Here is a 21,365-nt window from a genome sequence, read left to right as displayed (position 1 = left end):
TTTACCTGAATTTACGGAGTCATTTCCTAAACCATTTCTACACCTATATATTTATCTATGTAAACCCTTCATTAATGAAAAAAGGATTGTGCTATACCTTTTAATATGAGTAATTTGAAGAGAAATTCAAGTAACATAAAAGTAACCATTTTAAAGTGGCATTTAGTACATTTACAATGTTGTACAACCATCACCCTCAATTATAAAATGTTTCCATCACTCTAAAGTAAAAGCCTTTACACATTAAGCAGTTTTTCCCAATTCTCTTCCACTCACCTCGTCAATATGCATTCTCTCTAGATAGATTTATCTATTCTGGATATCCCAGAATACGAATGAGTGCATATAATGTACAATGTTTTGTTCTGGCTTCATTAAGCAACATGTTTCAAGGTTCTTTCATACACTTCATTCCTTTTATGGCTGAATACTATTCCATTGTATGTATGCATATATCACAGTTTAATTCATTTATCCCTGAAGGCTGTTTCTAGCCAAGATTCCTTTTGCCCATAAATATATATATAATGGATATTTCTCAAGGTTAATACATATGGCTGAACTTCATTTTTCAATCTTTATTTTTGAGAAAAATTTTAAAGTAAATCCCTGATAACACATCATTTTAGCTCTTCATATTTTGGAATACATTTCAAAAACTAACATAGTGCTAACACCACTTAATTTTTAATGATTAAAAAGATGATTTTACTTTTCTATTTGTAGTTTGAGATATTAACTGAAATCATTTTCAATTTAGAGCTTAATTTAGTAATTTCCTGAATCTGACATCCATGTAAAAGTCAGATGCTTTGAAAATGGTGTCAGTTAACTTCTACTAAGATGATAAATTTTGCCTTTGTTTCTCCAAGTGAGAAATTTCTACCCAAATTAGGAAATATAAAAAGTCACCTTTTGTTACAATAAACATTTTTATCATATGGCAGAAAAAACAAGATAAATGAAAAAAAGATTATATGTATTTTGAATACTGAATCTTACAAGATTTTCTTAAATAATTAAGTGTTGCTATTAGTAAGTGGTGACCAGTGCTGTTGCATAATTAGGGAAAGCAATATTTCATTCAAAGCTATTAATACTTCTATAATTTGGGTCAAAGCAGAAAACTGGTCCTAATTAAAATCTTTGTAAATGATACCATACATTTATATACCACTTAATAGTTTTCAAACACTTTTAATTTTTAAAACAAGACATAATAGACCAAATTACAAAGGAAAATACCGATAAGTTATCACTTTTTTTTAATGGAAAACACTTGCATTCATTTCAATTTGATTTATGTAATGATAGAGAAACAGGACAAGTACTATTATTTCTATTCTACAGGTCAGACAACTAAGGCTGGAAGAGATGGGTTTTATGTTATCCAACTATAAAACAGCCAAGTCATTCAGAAGGTTTTGTTATGATCAAAACCAAAAGATATATTTAAGCCACTTTATTAATGTAATAAAAGTTTGAAATTTTAAAAAACAGTAGTTATTATTCTAACAGGTTTGGTAAAGTATATAGCTATTTTGTAGTATATACATAAATTAATATTTATAATCTGTTTCATTTTATTTAAAAGGTAAAAAAAAATTCAGAATTTTTTTTCCTGAAAAATTGTGTATGGCTACAGATGTAGAGCAATGGCATTGTGCTTGCCTAGCATGCATGACATGCTGAGTTTGATCCTCAGCACTGCCATAAAATAAATAAATATGTAAACAAATAGTGAAACTAGTTCTTAAATAAAAATTCATTTATCATATGGTAATGATAATATTTCTTAATAAACTCTAGTTTTATACTTGTTATACTTCCACATATTGGAAGTCTATGTGGTACAGTAAGTTATTAAAATTAAATGGTTTAATATAGGTTTGTAAGACAATTGATTTGTTCTAAAGTTATCATGTTCATACTCAGAGCACAACATGGATTTATAAAAGATGTCTGCCTCACATATTACAATTTTTGAATTATAATATTTAATTTGGTTAAACACTATGTTTGCTGTTAGAAATTTTTTCCTAAGCATTTAAAGAGACAATTATATGTGTAATATCTTTACAGATAGATTTTAAAAAGGAGTAGGGGTCTCTCTTATCATTAATAATGATTATATAGAAAGATTCGCTTTATATTGGCCTATATTAATAACAAGTATAACTCATTAATATCAACTTGTAGTTGATGTTCATTAATTGGTGGCTAAAAAGACTTTATTAGAAAATACTCACAATATTAAGAATGACTGAGTAAGGAGTCTTAAAATCTTTATGACCTCACGAGGTCCTAAAGAAACTATTTAAGGTCAATCTGGAACCTTTCATGAGTGTTAAAACAAAACAAAATAAAACTTGTAATTCAAAGAATTAAAAAACTTAAAAGTGCAAACTGCTGAAGCAACTTAGTTATGATATGATCAAAAGATAAACAAAGAAAGTGAATTTAAGTAATATTTTTAAATTTTAGAATTACAACTTCATAAAGTTTAAGCTAGATAGTTAAGATAGTGTATTTTTTTAAAGACAGAGAGAGAATTTTTAATATTTATTTTTCAGTTTTTGGTGGACAAAACATCTTTATTTATTTATTTATTTTTTTAATGTGGTGCTGAGGATTGAACCCAGCACCCCGCGCATGCCAGGCGAGTGCATTACCGCTTGAGCCACATCCCCAGCCCAAAGATAGTGTATTTTAAGTTTCTTAATGTGTCAGTGCTGAAAATTTTATATCACTTCATCTCAGCATTCAAACACGTTTATAAAACTATGATTATATTACTATAGAGTCTACCTACACCCAATATTATGCCCTAAAATATCCTGATGGCCAACTAGAAAGAAACAAGGAAAAGCTATGTTCACAACTATTAAAGATAAATGGCAAAACAAAACACATATGTATGCACCATACCTGCAGTTGACCATTTAATGAACTCAAGTCTTCTGCTTTTTTTTCTAAGGACTGAACCCAGACTTTCCTTTTTTGTCGGCATCTTGAAGCTGCTGCTCTGTTTCGCTCTAAAAATTTCCTCCTTTTTTCATCAGGATCCTCATTAGCAGCTCTTCTTCGACGACCACTTGTATTTTGAGTCTGTGGAGTTGTGTGAGCTGGAGAAGCCTACAGTGCACAGAGATGGAAGTTTGTTATATTTATGTTTAGTGAGTGAACTGATGTAGGCAGTAAAGGGTGTCAAAGGGGGAGAGTCACTAACTTTATTTTCTAAGTCTTGAGGAATACATTAGTATTCTGGAGCAACATAAAAATCACCCTATGCTTTAATTGCCCCCTTGAAATAAATGAATCATACTATAATGAAATTCTTACTAAAGCAATGTCATAGTGAATATCTTCTTTAAAGTATATATAATATTTTCATTTGCTTAGAAATAAAAAATCGAAAATATAATACTAATGATCATATGTACATCTTGAATTTTCTACATGTACATTAAATCGACTTTCTTGTAATATTTTATCCTTTGAAAATTACTGATTATTTAATTAGTTCAAAAACTTAACTTTCTAATTAAATTCAAGTCAGAAAACCATTTTTTGTCTATTTTTTAAATAAAATATACTATATATTAAATCTGTCAATTTTCTTTATTGGTTTTTCTAAAATTAAGGAATTAAGATAGGTATATACTTTGTGGTAGTTAGCTTTGAAATTCAGGGTCAGTCTTTTTCTAAGGGTCAGGTTCTTATAATTATTAGTGCTCATTTTCCTAGCAGGCAGAATCCCACAAGAACCCTAATTTTCATTTTTTAATTGATCCCATTTCCTCCTAATGGATCAGCTTGATTTCTGATCAGCCAAAGATATAAATCTTCAATCACTAGTCATACTGTCTAGTATATAGGACTAGAGAACAACAGAAACCTCCAGTCCTCTTATGAACCCCCAAATCCATGCCACAAAACAGCTGAATATGGGAGATTGGAAATGAACCACTAGAAATTTGTGTAGAAGAAAGAGCACTTAATTGTTATAGGTACATAATTCAAAAGACAAGACTAACAACAATCTTTTACCTATAATTTTTTACCTATATATTTTAAGGGTGTGAACAAATAAAATCAAATCAAGTCTATGTAATAAGCAAAAATCTTATGTATGTACGTGTTCAAGATAAGTTCTGCAGGTAAATTGCCAAACTATTCCTCATTCTACAAACTCCCCAAAATAGTAAGTTATCACTTGATTCCTTTGTTCAAACAACTAGCAGTAAAAAATTAAGAGGGTTAGGACTGGGGATATAGTTCAGTACCACAAAATAAATAAATGAGAGGGTTATTTCACTTCTGAAGTATTTTAATTGTAATAAAGATCAAGCACTAAATTAAATTGCTTTTTTTTTAAACCTACGTATTGCAACTTAATCTTTTAGAAAAATATTTGTATGGCTGGTTTCAAGAACTGCAGCCTTGAAATATTTTTCTTCATCCTCTATCATTTTTTTTTACTGAGAACAATTTTTTTATTCAATTGTCTGAATAGAAAGAATTTCTTTGATTTGTTTTTAATTGATTTAATTCATCACAGCAAAGATTAATCAAAGTAATAGAATAGCAGAAATTATTACCATTAGATTCATGAAAATATTTATAGAAACTATTCTAGAGTCTAGTGATATATCAGTGAACAAATAGATAAAGTCCTGTACTCACTGGGCTTCTATTTGATACAATAAAACATAAAGTTATAAATCTAGGGAAAGACTAATAGTATATGAAAATAAAGATAAAATAGCTAAGTAAATATCTATGTTTAGTTGACAATCTGAAACTTGCTATTTACCCATTTCTTTGATTGGAAATTTTTAAGGTCAATACTAATATTCTTCAAGTAGAGAATATAAAATTTATTATAAAGGCTGGGGATGTAGCTCAGTGTTAGAGTGCTTGCCTAGCATGTGTGAGACCCTGGGTTGGAGCTCTCATATCGCCAAAAGGCAGGGGGTTAGAAATTTATTGTAGACATATAGAAATATCAATCATGATAGGCAGTTAGAAACTAGAGATAAGTGAAAAGGGTCCTTAGTATAAACTGCTGCCATATTTATTCTTTTGGTGATGTTTTACAAATTTTAATTCAAGAATCATTTGATTTGTGTCATATGACTTACACATATATGGGTATGAATATTTATATATTTAAAAGACCTCCCATTACCTAGAAGTATAGTAAGAATACTTACATGAATAAATAAAAAGAACTAGTGCTTTATAATGAGTGAGCAAAAACAACATGTGGAAACAAGAATTGCTAAAGAAAAAAATGCCTGCTTCTTTGGACATGTGGAACATTAGTTAACAGCCCTATACACTTCAGTGGCTAGAGACCATTGCAATACTATAATATGCTAGGCAGTGTAATTAGGAACAATGATATTCTAGGGAAAAGGAAAATCAATGACAATTTTGAAAAGAGATTCAGAAAGATTCTTTTGTTGTTTTTGTTGTACTGGGGATTGAGTGCAGGGGTGCATTATCAGTGGGTTACAGACACCGTCCTTCTTATTTTTTATTTTGAGACAGGGTCTCACTAAATTGCTGGGCTTGAACTTGCAATTCTCCTGACTTAGCCTCCCAAGTAGCTGGGACTACAGGCATATACCACTGTGCCCAGTAGAAATACTCTTTAGAGATCTTAGTTTTGCTATCTGAAACGTTTCTAAAGAATAAGGCATTCCTCAACAATATCAAATAAGTTGTTAATGTCTATAATGTTTACAGAACATATCGACTATGTAATAATATTCAAGAGTACAGTTTAATATCAAACCTATTTATATCGAAGAAAGGAAAATATATTGACAATTATTGTTTGTTTTTAAGACAAGTCTGTCTATAGTTTTGTGACAATAATTAAAAGAAACTCTTCATTCCTCTCAACATAAGGTTCTGATGTTTTTCTAGTTATAGGACAAATTTTCCAAAGAGGGAATCACAACCCTAAAATTCCTCCACCAAGAAAGAAGGAATGAAATAAGTTTCCCAAAGTTGTATTAGGTTTCACTGTTCTAGAATTAAAAACTATTTATTTAAAAACTGGGCACAGTGGTGCACACCTGAAATCTCAGCTATTTGGAAGGCTGAGGCAGGAGGACTGTGTGTTTAAGGCCAACCTGGGCAACTTAAAATAAAAAATGAAAAGGGTTAGGGATGTGTCTCAGAAGTAGAATGCCTCTGATTCAGTCCCTAGTGCCAAAAAACAAAAACACAAGTCTTCTGTGTTGTGTCAGGTCAATATATATAAATGCCCACAGAGTTATTTATAGAATGTCTTGAACAGTAACAATGTATCTATTATTTTTATCTATTTAATTTTGTATTAACACATACATACTGACCTACCTTTTCTTAAGATTTTTGATATAGTTCTGGAATGACAACATGACAAAAAAAATTTATTTTTTTCAAAATATATAAAAGAGTCAATGTAAGTTACACTACATTTGTTTTTTTATTGGTAACAAGAGTAGTGAATGATTAAAAAAAAACACACATACCGGAGTTTCTGTTGTGGATGTAGCTGGTTGTTGTAATGATTGTGGGCGAGATTCTTCTGACTGAGTCCTAACCAATCCACTACCATGACCTTTGACAGTATCACCATTGGTAACTGGAGGATGTTGTTGGGTCAAAGCAGCTTTTAATCTCTGAAATGTAAACACCATTTAAAAAAGAAGTTTCCTGCTTTATCCCCAAATGTAGTTTATAACATACCCATTAGCTAATTGAAAATATTTGTTAAGGAACATATTTGGCTTTGAAATTAGTTTCAATTATTATATTTCATTGAGTATTATAAATATCAATATGACAAACAATTGTACATTTGGAAAGCTTCTCTTTTTGTCTAATTCTGAAAAGTTAAAAAATAAAAGTTAGCTGAAAATAACTAGCTTTGATCAATTAAAAAACACATTACAAGTTAACTGTGATATACACTTTTATCCATTCTTTTCTCCCTCATTCTTATACCTCCTCCCCACCCCCAGGTTCTGCTTAAGATACTAAAACCTAAATCTATTCTTACCCAGATTTGGTCCCCTTTAATAATCTCTGTTTATAGGTTTGGTATTTGGACAATGAAGAGATGCTGCATTTTTTTAGGCCACTATGCTGCCTGCCAGACTGAACTTCCTTCTAGAACTTACAGTTGGCTTTACTTCCTGTAGATCCTTTTCTTCCACTATATTTTATTTTTTGCCAGTAAAATGAACTGGACCTAATTGACTTATAGAATGTAATAGGTCTGGTATTAGATTAAAGCCCTACATTTTATGGCTACACCTCCTCATAAAGATACAATTTGAATGAAATTTATCTATCATCAGAAATATGTCATGTCATATGCCAATTAGATAACAAGAGCAGAGATTATCTTGATTTCTTCTGTGAAACTGGGCAGATGTGTTTTTTAAGGTAGTTTTATGATTTGTAAGTACGTAACAATTAGTATAAGATAATCATAGTATATCAGCAATGAAAGGAACATCAAGAACCTGGAAAAACCTGGGACTACTATTGCTAACACTGCTCTTAACTGAGATGTAGTTCTTGAGCCCCAAGTAAGTTTCACTGAGTTGCTTAGTGCCTCGACATTGCCGGGCTGGCTTTGAAATTTCCATCCTCCTGTCTCAGCCTCCCGAGCCGCTGGGATTACAGCTGTGTGCCACTGAGCCCAGTTTGGATGTTAACTATTAAAAAAAAAAAAATTTCTTAACAATTTTTCCTTTCTTCCTTTCCACAGCACATAGTAAAGAATGCATGTGAAGAAAAGACCTTTTGAGGGCTGGGGATGTGGCTCAAGCGGTAGCGCGCTCGCCTGACATGCGTGCGGCCCGGGTTCGATCCTCAGCACCACATACAAACAAAGATGTTGTGTCCGCCGAAAACTAAAATATAAATATTAAAAAATTCATTCTTTCTCTTTCTCCCTCTCTCTCTCTCTTTAAAAAAAATTAAGACCTTTTGAAAAAGGCCCTCAAATGTTTCTACAGCTGTTTTCACTTATTCCAAGAAAAATTTTAGAAAATTTTATCAACTACAAAATTTTTCATCTATGCATATCTTTTTATTGTTTATTATATGTGATCCAAATCCCTTAACAACTGAAGCATATATGAAAAGATCAGTAGAATTTCACCACAGGCAATAATTATGCCTAGATAAGCATTAGTGGACATTTTCTCTCTACTGAATGCTTGTAGATTCTGGATTTGATTTTTAAAATAAAGTCAGTAGTTTACAGAAAAGTCTTATTGAGGTATAAGTTTTACAGACAGTAAATTTACTCATTTTAGTGTATACAGTTCTTTGAGTGTCAACAAGCACATACACTTGTGTTACTTTCTCCACAACTAGGATACTGAATAATTCTACCCACAAAATGCCCTATCCTGTCATATTTTCCTTGCATCTCTGGCCCCTGGAAACCACTAATCTGTTTTTTGACCCCAAGAATTTTATCTTATCCAGAATATCATTTTAACAGAAACATATAGTGTCTAGTCTTTTGAATCTGGCTTTTTTCCTTTGGCATAATGCACTTGAGATTCATCTGAGTTATCAATAGTTTTTAATATGTTCTTAAATGAATAGTATCCCTGTTTTATAGATTAGGAATCCGGTGATCATTCTCTCAAGCTATTAAACTAGTTCAAATCCTGGTTTTGAATACAAAATCTCTTCAGCTTCAAAGTGTGCAATTTTTCTATGGCACTATGTTACATATATTATACTTGGTACTGTCAGAAAACACAGGGAAAGAACAAGAAAGATAATCTTGAGACTGCATGGCTTTCAAAAGACAACCATAAAGGATTGAGAAAGACAAACCTTATACAACTGCTAAGCCATGTCACCCAGGATCAGACATGTTTTCTCCTTTTCTGACAGACTTTCTCTACGAACTATAAAAATCACAATATCTGTAAAGTCCTACTATCTTCACTAATTGTATACACAATGTATTATAATGTCTTTTCAGATGAGAAGATCACGTACATATAGAACTTTAATTCAAACTATCCGTAATTTTGAATAAATTAATCTTTTGAGTCTTAATTTTCTTATCTGTGAAACTGGGAATAACTCCCTTGGAGGAGTTAAACAAAAATTAAATATAATATCCATAATTATCTGATTCATAAAAGGATTTCTAAAATGTTAGCTTCTTTATTTCTTCAAGAATAGTTATTGAGCCAGGTGTGGTGGCTGTAATCCCAGTGATGCAGAGGGTTAAGGTAGAAGGATTCTAGGTTCGAGGCCATTCTAGGCAATTCAGCAAGATCTTGTCTCAAAATAAAATTTTTTAAAAGGCTGGCAATGTAGTTCTGTGACAGATCATTTGCCTAGCATGCATGAGACCCTGGGTTCAATCTCTAGTACCAAAACAAACAAACCCATACCATATACTGCAATATATTATATTTAAGAATACAGACAAAATTCCTAATTCCTTCTTTCCTCTATACCCTAACATTTTTTGAGAGAGAGAGGGAGGGAGGGAGGGAGGGAGGGAGGGGGGGAGAGAAAGAGAGAGAATGATAATATGAATATATTTTTTGTAGATGAACACAACACAATGCCTTTATTTTTATGTGGTGCTGAGAATTGAACCCGGGTCGCGCCTGTGCTAGGTAAGCGCTCTACCGCTGAGCCACAATCGCAGCCCAAATGCCTTCTTCTTCTTTTTTTTTTTTTTTTTAAGAAATCAGAAACAATTTGTCGTTAGGACAAAGGAAATAAGGACACTAATGACTGAGAATAATGTTGAAGTAGACACATAAAAAAATGGAAACAGATGAGTGACCTAACTGGTAGCTGGCTGGAAAAAAACAGGAATATTTAGGAAACTGATCGAAAAGAAGTGAAAGAAAGATAAAAGTTAGAAAAGAGTATAGATCACATAAACAGAACAAAGAAGGAGAGTCTGAGGAGATGGTTGGTCTGCATATTTATACCTTCAATAAACAGAATGTTAGAGATCAAAATATAACAAATAGTACCCAATTTATAGTGCTAAATTGGAGCTTTTGTTTCTGGATATAATATGTGCAAAAATACACTACAAAATAGAGCTGTGAGGCTTGGTAAATTATGTGTTGGTAAAACATTTTTAAGTCCTTAGGTAGAAAAGATTATAGAATTGAAGAGCATTTAAAGTTTTATAGTGAAGAGCTTAACTCTTAGAATTAATGAAATACAGTAACTGCACATAGGGGAGTCTGAAGTACATAAACATCACTCTCTTGAATAATCTTTAGTAGGGCAAGTTACAACCTTACAGAGCACTTAAAAGCAGCATCAGTATTCATTCATTATCCTCCCTTGACTGCCCTAGGGTATACAGCACTCATCCAGTGAGGAAGCACTAATGTTTGCTCCATGCTGTTACATTGATTACAATGGGTCTGACTTGGAAAGTGTGCCAGTGGATATAAAATATAAGAAAGAGATTTTAAGGGTTAATTAACACTGTTCAACTGCTGATTGATTTTTTAAAAAACTATATATATATGTGCACATTATATATATATGCATACATATATATGTGTATGTATATATATGTGTGCTAAAAACTTAGAATGAGTTAGGTGAAGAAAGCAGGCACTAAATATTCATATAAATTTTTATAATTCATATAAGGATACCTATAATTTACCTTTATATATGTTAGGAGTATTTTAAAAAAGGTCAAACATCTTGGATTTAAAAGAATTAATGAAAGCAAATATAAATACAGTGGACATTTATTTTACAATAGAATTTTGGAGCTAGCTGAGATAATGGAAATCAAAATATAATCATCATCTTCCATATAAAAAAACTTTTCAAAGATTGAAGTTACTGCTCAAAATCATAAAGTTAGTAGCAGAGGTAAAACCTGAAATTCTATCTGTTGACCACCCCCACCCCCAGTTCACTTAACACATTATTAACAAACACTTTGCCAAAATAGAGCTTTGCCCTAATATTAAGTATTCTAGCACCTACCTGCCAAGGGTATTTAGACCAATGTCTACATCAAGCACCCTGTGTCCCTTGAGCTGTATCTGGTAGAGGGCAGCTACAACAAGGTATTCCTGGTCAAAGGCATCATCCCTGCTGAATGCTACACATCTTCAACAACATTCTGCTGGACACTATCAGTGACAAGATGGTAGGATTTATTGAGAAGGCTGAGAAAATCCTTATCACTGAGGCCACCCAGAACCTCTTTTTCAAGACACCCAAGAAGATGATGGTCTAAGCTAAAAGTGAGGGTTGGTCCTGGGCCCCAACAACTACTACAGTTTTGCCAGCCAGCAGAAGCCAGAAGACACCACCATCCCCTCCCCAGAACTGGCCAAACAGGTCACTGAATATGCCCTGCAGCTGGAGATGTTTGAGCCCGCTGGCCCTGGGGCACGGCAAGGCATCATTATTTAAAACTCACAGTGCTGTCCTCCAATAAAGGTGGAATGTCATTCGTTCTTCCAGACCTTGTAACCCCAGTTGGAATGACAGAGAAACCATTATTATCTCTGGAGAATTTGGAAGTTTGAGGGCTTATGGAGGTTGGAGATAATATCCTCCCATCTAACCCAGTGACAACTGCTCCTGGTCTCATACACAGATGTTCTGTGAACCATGGAAGAGCACAGGTCCCATATGGCCACATTGGAATGCTGGGCCAGGGCATCCAAATCTTTCAGTAAAGGATGTGATGTGTCCCATTTTTAAAATGTTGGCAGTGTACTAAATAATTTTACAAATGGAAAAAAAAGTAATCTAAGTATATTTGTTATCCTATGCTCAGTCCATTACTAAGATCAAAGTTTCTCTCACCAGAGAAATTTAATAAGCAAATAAAAGCTAGGCATGGTGGAACATGCCTGTAATCCCAGCAGCTCAGGAGGCCGAGATAGGAGGATCCCGAGTTCAAAGCCAGCCTCAGCAATGATGAGGTGCTAAACAACTCAGTTAGACCCTGTCTCTAAATAAAATACAAAATAGGACTGGGCACGTGGCGGCCGAGTGCCCCTGAGTTCAAGCCCTGGTACCAAAAAAAAAAAAAAAAACCAAAAAAAAAAAAGGCAAATAAAGATTGAGTGTTCAGAAAATAAAGAATGAGCACTCAAAGAAATTAAATAAGATTTAAGTGATCTATAATCTCTAATATGTACAATAAATCCTAGGCATAATTTTAAGGGAAAGGCATATACTGCTTGAAAAAAACCTGTCTTTTATTATTATGTTTCTAAGAAGTAGATTAGTGTTTTGAAGTTGAGTTAATGTTTAGCAATGTCAAGTTCAACACCTATAATAAGAGCTTTTTTCTTTGAGATATAGACTGTGCCAATTAATTAAACGGTGAATGGTGCATCTGCATATTTATACCTTCATTCATTGTGATGAACAATCTGATACATTCATTTTTATAGGTGATCTGATAAAAATAATTTGTTATTCAAGTTCTATGTTCTCTGCTTATGTTGTACTCTTGAAATCAACTGTATCAAATCTGTCAGAACCTGATAGAAAAAAAAAACTATCATAGTTCAGAGAAAAAAAGATAACGTTCTCTAGAAACAATTTATGAAAAAGTCAGATACATATTTCATATGTGCCACAAAAACTCATCAGAGTAATAACCCTCCTTCTCCTGGGTGTTATCCTACCATCTGCTGCTCTATTACTTATCTTTATTTTTCAACTAATTAACAGCATAATCTTCTAAATTCAGCAAGTTAATTATCATTATTGTGGTCTTTGCAGCATCATCAGTCCTCATGAAGTCTTGTCTCCCCACCCCTAGAGAACATATGAAAATGAAGTAGGTTTGGAGAGGGTCTGTTTCTTTGGTGTGGGCTCATTAGGTGTTTGCTGATTAGCTTGGCATGCAGAGGCAGGTCAGAAGAATTCTGCTGAACATGAGGTTCCATGCAGGGCCCATCTAAGTTAATGTAGGTTTCTGAACATTTGCCAAGATGCCCTATGTCAGCTCTTGGTAGAAATCCCCCGCAGAAACCCTACTGGCTACCCACTGTGTAGAAAGATATTTCTCAGTTTGTCACAAGTCTTAAAGGAATGATTCTGAAGGCTACTACTTAAATACTTCACTAAATATTCCTAAACAAAACTCCCAGATGATCAACATCTTATTTCTAGAGTCAGTATTTTACTTCAAATATTACATAAGAAAGTTTCCTTATTTTAAGAGTAACACAGACAGCAAATATCTACTGTTTATGTGTTTAATGACAAAACCAAAACCAAAAACCTCCTAAATCTAAATTTGATAATATCTGCTATAATTTTGTAAAAATAGCAGATCCTGGGAATTTTTCTATAGTGTTAAAAAGTACTAGATAATCTTGTATTTGTGGACCGCTTAGCCCACTTCTTTACCACATTACTTTTCCAAAGACTAATAAGTTGTTAATTTTTTTTTTCTTTTGAAGTTTACTTTGAAGACTTCAACAGAAAAGAAAGACCTTATTTTCCTATTTGTAGTTGACAAAACCTGACACATACATAAATTTTCCTTAAGCATTGGGCATCTGAAAATCAAGTTATTACAAAAGCATCCTTGGCTTTCTTAGGATACAAAGTTAAGTTTTTCTTAGGATACAAAGTTAAGTGGTGTGCTGCATTCTTATTCTTAACTGTTTCAATTTTGCCATTTCTCTTATTTTCTTAACCATAGGTCATATGAGCAGAATCACTACTACATTAAACTATGTAGCATGCCATTAACATATTGTGACCAAAGATCAAACAGTTCTTGAGAGAGATGTAGAACCCCAAAAGAATGATTTTTTTAGCCAGGTGTGGTAGTGTACCACTTGTAATCCTAGCTACCAGAAGGCTGAAGTAGTAGGATTGCCAGTTCAAGGCCAGTTTCATCAACTTAGTGAGATCCTGTCTCAAAATAGAAAATCAAGAGTTGTAGATGTAGCTTAGTGGTAGAATGCACATGAGTTTGATCCCTAGTACCACAAAAGAAAAATTTTAAAAAGATGTTTACATGTTTTCAAAGAGTTGAAAACTACCACCACTACACCAACAAAGCAAAATTCAACTGAAATAGTAAAAGAAATAGGTTTTACTGGTGGCTGCAGCCAGAATTATTTAACATGTTAAATGAATTCAGGGGTTGTGAGCTAAGAACTGAGAAACTAATGTGACTCCATTTTTAAAAAATAAATAAATAACAGCAGCTTCTACCTCAAGGCCTGTCCTAAGGAAGAGGACGTAACCCTTGTTCTTGGAAAAACCCACAGAGCACTCCTAAGTACATACCCACCCTGCTGAGTTGTTTGTCTGTAAATAACAGGAGAGGTCTGTGACACCAGGTGTTCCTGACTCAGTTAGGCTAGGTGAGGACTCATAGCAACCCCCCTAGCAATCTCCAATCAGCATGAGACAGGGAAAATACCTGAAATGCCAAATGACTCCCAAGTAGTTTATGGTGGTTGATAACATGTTGGGAAACCATGTAGTTTAGCACGTACACCCCTCTTGGCCTAAACCAATCAGTTCAATCGAATCCCCCTCTTGTACTGACCAATCACCCCTACCCAACTTGTTCCCGCCAGTGAATGTGCTAATCAATGTTAAGAGTTGTTGTTTGACTTTCCCTCGGCGTGGAATGATTTGCTGTGTGATGTTGTGACGCATAGAGTATCCCCCCCCAAACCTATAAAATCTCACTGAACAAAGGACCGGGACTCACTCCCTGGGACTGCTGTTTCGAGAATGGTTGTGAGTCGAGCCTCGAGCTTGCAAAAAAGACTCTTGTGTGCTTGCATCGGATTCGGCTCCTGGAGATTTATTGGGGTCCCACAAATCTGGCATAACAGAACCATCCACTTGGAGAAAATGAATGTGGAGTTCTATCTTTGTTGCAGGAAAACATCTAGTCCTGTGATCAATAATTTGGTCATCAAGAAACCTCTGTGAACTGATATGAACCTAACTTCAACAGTCTTCAGATGGGTCGACAGAATTGTTTTTATCTCCTGAAGCTTACTAATAAATTCATGACACTGACATTTTAACTTTAAACTTGGAAATCAATTTGCACTTTTTGGTAAATTCTGTTCTAAAAGTGCTAAAATAATTTGCTACACTGGGTAACAGATTATCTTTGTATTTTAATTAAAAATGTTTAATTTGGAGATTGATTTAGACCTGTAAATTTTAGTTTTCAGTAGTAAGATAATCTTAACTAAGCTTCTAAATGCTATAGGTATATCTAAGAAAACCAAGCCTCATCAAATCTTCAAGTTTAAGAGTTATCAAACACTTAGGAAAGTTTGTTAACTGAGGTAATAACAAAGATAAATTTACAAATGTGGCTTAACATATTTCAGATGCATTATATTTAAAACCCTTTAGAAGCAATTATTACACACTTGTATTTGTAAATTGCTTTGAAAACTTAAGAAACTTAAGTTTTCAAATTTGTAACTTTGATAAATGTGAACATGTTTTTAAAAAGTAGTCCCCGAATAATCAGTTTGGGGCACAAAAGTCACTATCAATGGCATCCAAAAAACAAAACAAAAAACCAAAAATTCACTAAGATATAATTCTAATTGCAACCCCCCCCTAATATAAATATATATCTATGTGTGTGCATGCATACGTATACACACATACACACACACACACACATATGTACATGTTACACACCCACATACAGAACTAACAAAAATCTTGAATCCAATATATATATAAAAAATTCCTACAGTAAAAGAAAAGCCATTAAAAAATGGGCAAAAGACTTCACAAAGTTTGATCAAAAAGGAAATGCAAACAACCAGAAACTGCTATACACTCCTAGAATGTCTATAATTAAAGAGAGAAATCTAAAGGTCAGCAAGACTGTGGAGACAAAGGAAATTCCCATATACTTCTGGAGGCAATATAAACTCTTGGTAAAAGAAACAATTTCTTATACATTTACCCTGACTCAGCATTTCTATCCATTAGGTATTTTCCAAGAAAATAAAAATTATGTTCACAAAGAACTGTAGGAGAATGTGCATAGTAGTGGGAGCTTGGGGTGTAGGTCAGGGTAGAGAAGAGGGCTTGACTAGCACGCTGAAGCCCTGGGTTTGATCCAAACAAAATGAAACTAAATTAAAATAAAAACAAAAGGAATGCACATAGTAGCTTTACTCAAAACAGCTAACCACTTGGAAACCAAGTGGCCATTAATAGGAGAGGGAAAAAAAAATTGTGGTTTATTCACACAATGGAATACTATTCTGCAATAAAAAGAAGCAAACTGTGATACACTCAACAACATGAACAAATCTCAGAGACATTCACTGAGCTGGATATAAGAGAGTACATATTAATTTCATTTATATGAAATTTTAGGACTACAGTCACTATAGCAGCAGAACAGCTGGAAGGAGAACTAATAGGGAAGGGAAACAAAAAACTTTCTAGGTAGATGTCAATGTTCTATATCATAATGTGGTGTGGGTTCTGTGAACGCCTTTAATTATTAAAACTATAAAAGTATAATTGACTCAATCAGTGTATGTAAATTTTGAATTGAGACAGAAATAAAAACAGTTAAATGGGAAGTACAGATATAAGAATGATAGTGTCACGTTACTAAGTTGGGTGATGAATACATGGAAGTTTGTTATATTATCCTATTTTCTTTTTATATTTTGAAATTTTCCATAAGAAAAAATTTAAAAAGGAAGTAGAATAATTTCCATATTTTTTATTTAATACAAAATAGGGAAATCTTATTTATTATCCCAATTAAAATAGGCAATCATGAAAATATGGCTATTTTACATTACCAAAATTCTAATAAGAAATTAAATTGGATTATTTTGTGGGTTTTTTTTTGGGGGGGGGGGGTCAGGGATTGAACTCAGGGTTACTTAACCACTGAGCCACATTCCCAGCCCTTTTTTATATTTTATTTAGAGACAGAGTCTCACAGAGTTGCTTAGTGATTTTCTAAATTGCTGAGACTGGGTTTGACCTTGTGATCCTCCTGTCTTAACCTCCCAAACTGCTGGGATTTCAGGCGTGCACCACTGCTCCCAGCCTAGTTTTGGGATTTTTAAGTGATGATTGTTTTTTATATATAAAATGATAAAAGTTATCGCTTTGGTTATTTTTTTCACACATAAATGTTCAAAACACTTTTACTCTTTTAATTTAGTTTCCTAATTACCTAAGAGAAAAAGTTATTTAGTTAGTCTTAGGTTTAATAGATGCTAGATCTATTGCCTACACTTGTAGCCAAAAGAACTTCTTTAAATTGGATGTTTTCCTTTTGAAAAAATCTGTAGGAAAAAAAGTCCACTGAATGTGTAAGCCTATTTTTTGGTGCAGTCTACAACAACAGGATCTTTTTGACTTCCATGGAAGAGTTCTCATGGCATGGAATCTTAAATTGAATTTTTCATTAATATAGTATTTTAAACAGCAAGTATAAAAAATATCCCCAGTGAATTTCTTCTGGTATCAAGTTCATCTTAATATTTCCAAAGGCTCTGACCCAACATTCTATGATGTGAACAATTTTACCCCCTACGTTTTGTTCTTTCACCACAAACAATAACCAGTCAATGTTTACATTTTTTCAACCAACTGTCATTCGTTCAAATGATGTAACTTTTAAACAAAGGTTATCATGTGCAAATATCAGATTGATTATTTGCACTAATAGAGAATAGTTGTAAAAACCTGTAAGTCTTGCAACATGTAATGTTTTTTATGTCTACGCAATTGTATCATTAATATAGTGCCTAGAACTGAAGCAAATAAAAGGATCTAATAACTACTTATTTATTGATTTTCTAAGAATACACTAATTAATTGATGTTAAGAAGAATTAGTCCTGCATTGTCTCAGACTGCAGAATGAAGAATTACACTGATTATAAAATAAAAAAAAAATCTCATGTCTTTTAAAAGAAAGTTAAAAAGTTTATGGCAATTTGGGTTGAGTAACGCCAGAAATCAAGTCTTAATTCTATTTTAAAGACACTGAAAAGTGGACCTCAGAAAAGTTAAACTGGCTTGATTTAGGGTAGTGGATAGGAAAGTTAGGATTAAAATTAAAATATAGATCTTATCCCTTTAAGCAATACTAATTTCTCTTTCTTTCTGGTGCTTTCTAATTAGACATAATAGTGGAATTCATTATGCCTTACTTGCACATGCACATTACATAATTTGATTAATCTTATTCCCCAGTAAAAACAATACTAATTTCTTATGTCTGAAACACAATAGAAAAAGATATACTTTTATTTATCATGTACAATGTTTCCTAGCTTGTATACTATTTCAGAATTTTTTTTATACTGTTTAAAACCACTCATTCAGCCCTGCCTTCAGATGATTACACATAGTCTCAGCTGTAACACTCCTAGTCTCCACCAGGAGGAGAGTTTGTTTAAAAAAGTCAAAACCAGACAAATTACAAATGACAAGAACCAGAACTGTATTCCCAACTCACCCATTTATTTTAAAGTACCACTAACCAATTACTACGCTAATAGAAGCTTTCCTTTGCCAAAATTTATGGTTCTTCTACAATGTAATATAGTCCATGACTTTTTAAAATGGGACCTAAACTGTACCTTTGAAGCAAGTTTTAATGGAAAAAACTAATTCAAAGCTTAAAAAAATGTACAAAATAAACAAATTTTTGCTCACCATTTTTGCTTCTGACTGTTGTACTGGTTGAGGGGAGGAAGGGCCTGGAATTCCTGGAACACTAGGCACCATGGTGACTGGTCGAACAAGCTATGCAAAAAAGATATTGAAAAATATTTTCTACAGAATATTTTCAAAATGAGATTTGTATTTTTATTTGTATAATGGCTATTACAATTTGAAACATTAAAATCACAAAATTATAGAACTTATCTCTAGCTGATTATATGTCTACACCAAATCCTGCTTTACATCCAGATATATCCCTCAAAAGTTGTCAGTTTCTCTGAGACATGTGCTTCCCTAATTTTCAATTTTCATGACTTCTTTAATGTTTCTTTTAAAAACTCATAGTATTGGAAGTGATTAATGCAAAATTTCTCACAAATCTGTCACTTTCATTTTGCATTTGAAAGAATGTCAAAACTAGTGACAATAGGCATACAAAATAATTTCAACAATGAACTCTGCTTTTCTAAAATATATATTTGTATATGAAAATTTTCTAAAATATGATTTCTTTGATGTATCAATATATTGGATAATGACAAAGAAGATGATTACTACTAACAACTTCTCAAATAATCTGGAACAGATTTTTACCACATTTTTTTTTAACTAGTACTACTCTTCTTTCATTTTTAAGTTGCTGTCATCACAGATACAATTAATAGGATAACCATATAATCTCAAATACAAGGCAAAAATGTTTTCCATCTCAAAAATATCCTCAGCAAAAAGGAAGAACTTATATGAGTATTTTACAAAAAGTCTTTCCAATAATAAATTTTGAACAAAAGTTTTGTTTTGAAGAAGTCTTATTATCTTAAAATTATCCCAGTCAATACTGATTTTAGATACTTAGATCACTTGGAAGTATTAAAGTATTAAGCATTTAAAAAAGTATAAACATAATATTAATCTCTTAATATTTCTGGGGGTATAACTGTATTCAAAGTATCTGTTACTATAAGTAGGCTTTTAAAAATAATTTTAAAAAGAAATACAGTGTTAACATTACTAAAAGTCATCATTTAAAAACTAAACTTTTTATTATATAAATGAGTATCTAAGGCTTTGGATAAGATTTCCAGGAAACTACAGATTCAAAAACTATTATATCATAAATAATTTAGGTGAAAATAAAAATGATGTGCTTGGAAAATTTTTATGTTAGATATTTAAAGCAGTGGTTCTCAGGATTAAAATGTGAAATGTTGACACATTTGGAAAGTATGAATTAAACTGTTTATTAAACATGAGAGTAGGGCAGAGTGTAATGGCACATGTTTGTAATCCCATCAGATCAGGAGGCTGAGACAGAAGGACTACAAGTTCAAAGTCAGCCCCAGTAATTTAGCCAGGGCCTAAGCAACTCAGCAAGACCCTGTCTCAAAAAATAAAAAGGAAGAATTGTGGATGTGGTTCAGTGGTTATGTACCTTTGGGTTCAGTCCCTGGTACCCCACCCACTGCCCACCCCCAGAAAGTGAGTAGGAAAAAAGCATTATTTCTAAGTTGCAGCATTTCACAATGTGTTTTTAAATTCTCACTAAACTATTAAATATCATAAATAGTTATTTGACTATTTTGTCCATGTCTTCCAAAATTTATATATTGAACATGCCCTTCAAAAAAAATCTCTTGGATCTTTTCATTACAAACTGGGAGACTACTACTTCAGCACATTTAGATTTTAACATGCTTGGGCCATCAAAGAAATTCTGTAAAACTAATTGGACCATAAAGGCTCACAGAACCTTTATGAGGTCTTTATAAGTAAATAGAAATGCCATAGAATTATTTGATAGCGTTCTAGTATTAGTATCTTTAAAATTAGAACTCTGGGGCTGAGGATATAGCTTCACTGGTAGAATGCTTGCCTGGTATGCATGAGGCCCTGTGTTCAATCCGCAGTTAAAACAAAACAAAACAAAACCTGCAGAAATCAGAAATATCTGAATTCTACTAATCTAGGCAAATTGAAATGAACTGAACAAGGGGTGAAGTTCTTAGTATTAAAAAAAAAAAAGCAGGAAATCAAGATTTGAATGGGAAGGAAAAACTCTTTTCTATCCAATTACATTTGCCTACAATCGTATATTTTATTACTACAAATATCAACAAGTAAATATTACCCATCACTAATAAGTATTTTGTTAAGTTTAGTTTCAGCTAATGAAGCAGTTCCAAATATATTTTCTAACTGCTTTACAAAAACCAGTTTGCTACAAGAATTAGTCTAACTTTACAACTTACTGGGACTGCAGCTGGAACATGCACATTAGAACTTGTAATTGATGCAGGAATAGCAACAGGCATGGTTTGTCCATTAGGGAGATGTAACAGAAGAGGAAATGGGCCTGGTACAGGGCTAAGAAAAACAAAACAAGGGAAATTTAAAAAAAGCCATGACAATCATCCCTTCAAAAAAACAACAGTACTCTTATTCCTATTAATTTAAAAATCTTAAAAATTATTTAAAAATAAATTCTCTAATCACTGTAAAGCAAACTGCAAAATTTAATTAGTTTTAATTGTATCTTAAATGTACAATCTATTCAACAATGTTAAAAAATGGAAAAGATTATAGATTCATTTGGGACAATATTCTATAAAATAGGAAAAATTCTCATCAAAAAGCTCT

General features: G+C 32.7%; 1 protein-coding gene across 1 annotated transcript in view; it reads right to left on the bottom strand.

Annotated features, from left to right (window-relative positions):
- Window positions 1-21,365, bottom strand: part of Atf2 (activating transcription factor 2) — a 109,494-nt gene that overhangs the window by 12,819 nt on the left and 75,310 nt on the right. The window contains exons 10-13 of the mRNA XM_071619048.1: window positions 20,978-21,092; window positions 18,720-18,809; window positions 6,531-6,680; window positions 2,929-3,135 (exon numbers count right to left, since the gene is read on the bottom strand). Coding sequence (XP_071475149.1) covers window positions 2,929-3,135; window positions 6,531-6,680; window positions 18,720-18,809; window positions 20,978-21,092 — 562 coding nt within the window. The remainder of the gene's footprint in view (window positions 1-2,928; window positions 3,136-6,530; window positions 6,681-18,719; window positions 18,810-20,977; window positions 21,093-21,365) is intronic.

The sequence above is a fragment of the Marmota flaviventris genome, chromosome 11 (assembly GCF_047511675.1).
Source record: "Marmota flaviventris isolate mMarFla1 chromosome 11, mMarFla1.hap1, whole genome shotgun sequence".
NCBI classification, from domain to species: Eukaryota; Metazoa; Chordata; class Mammalia; order Rodentia; family Sciuridae; genus Marmota; species Marmota flaviventris.
Note: the sequence above shows the minus strand (reverse complement) of the source record. Positions and strands in the feature narration are given on the sequence as shown.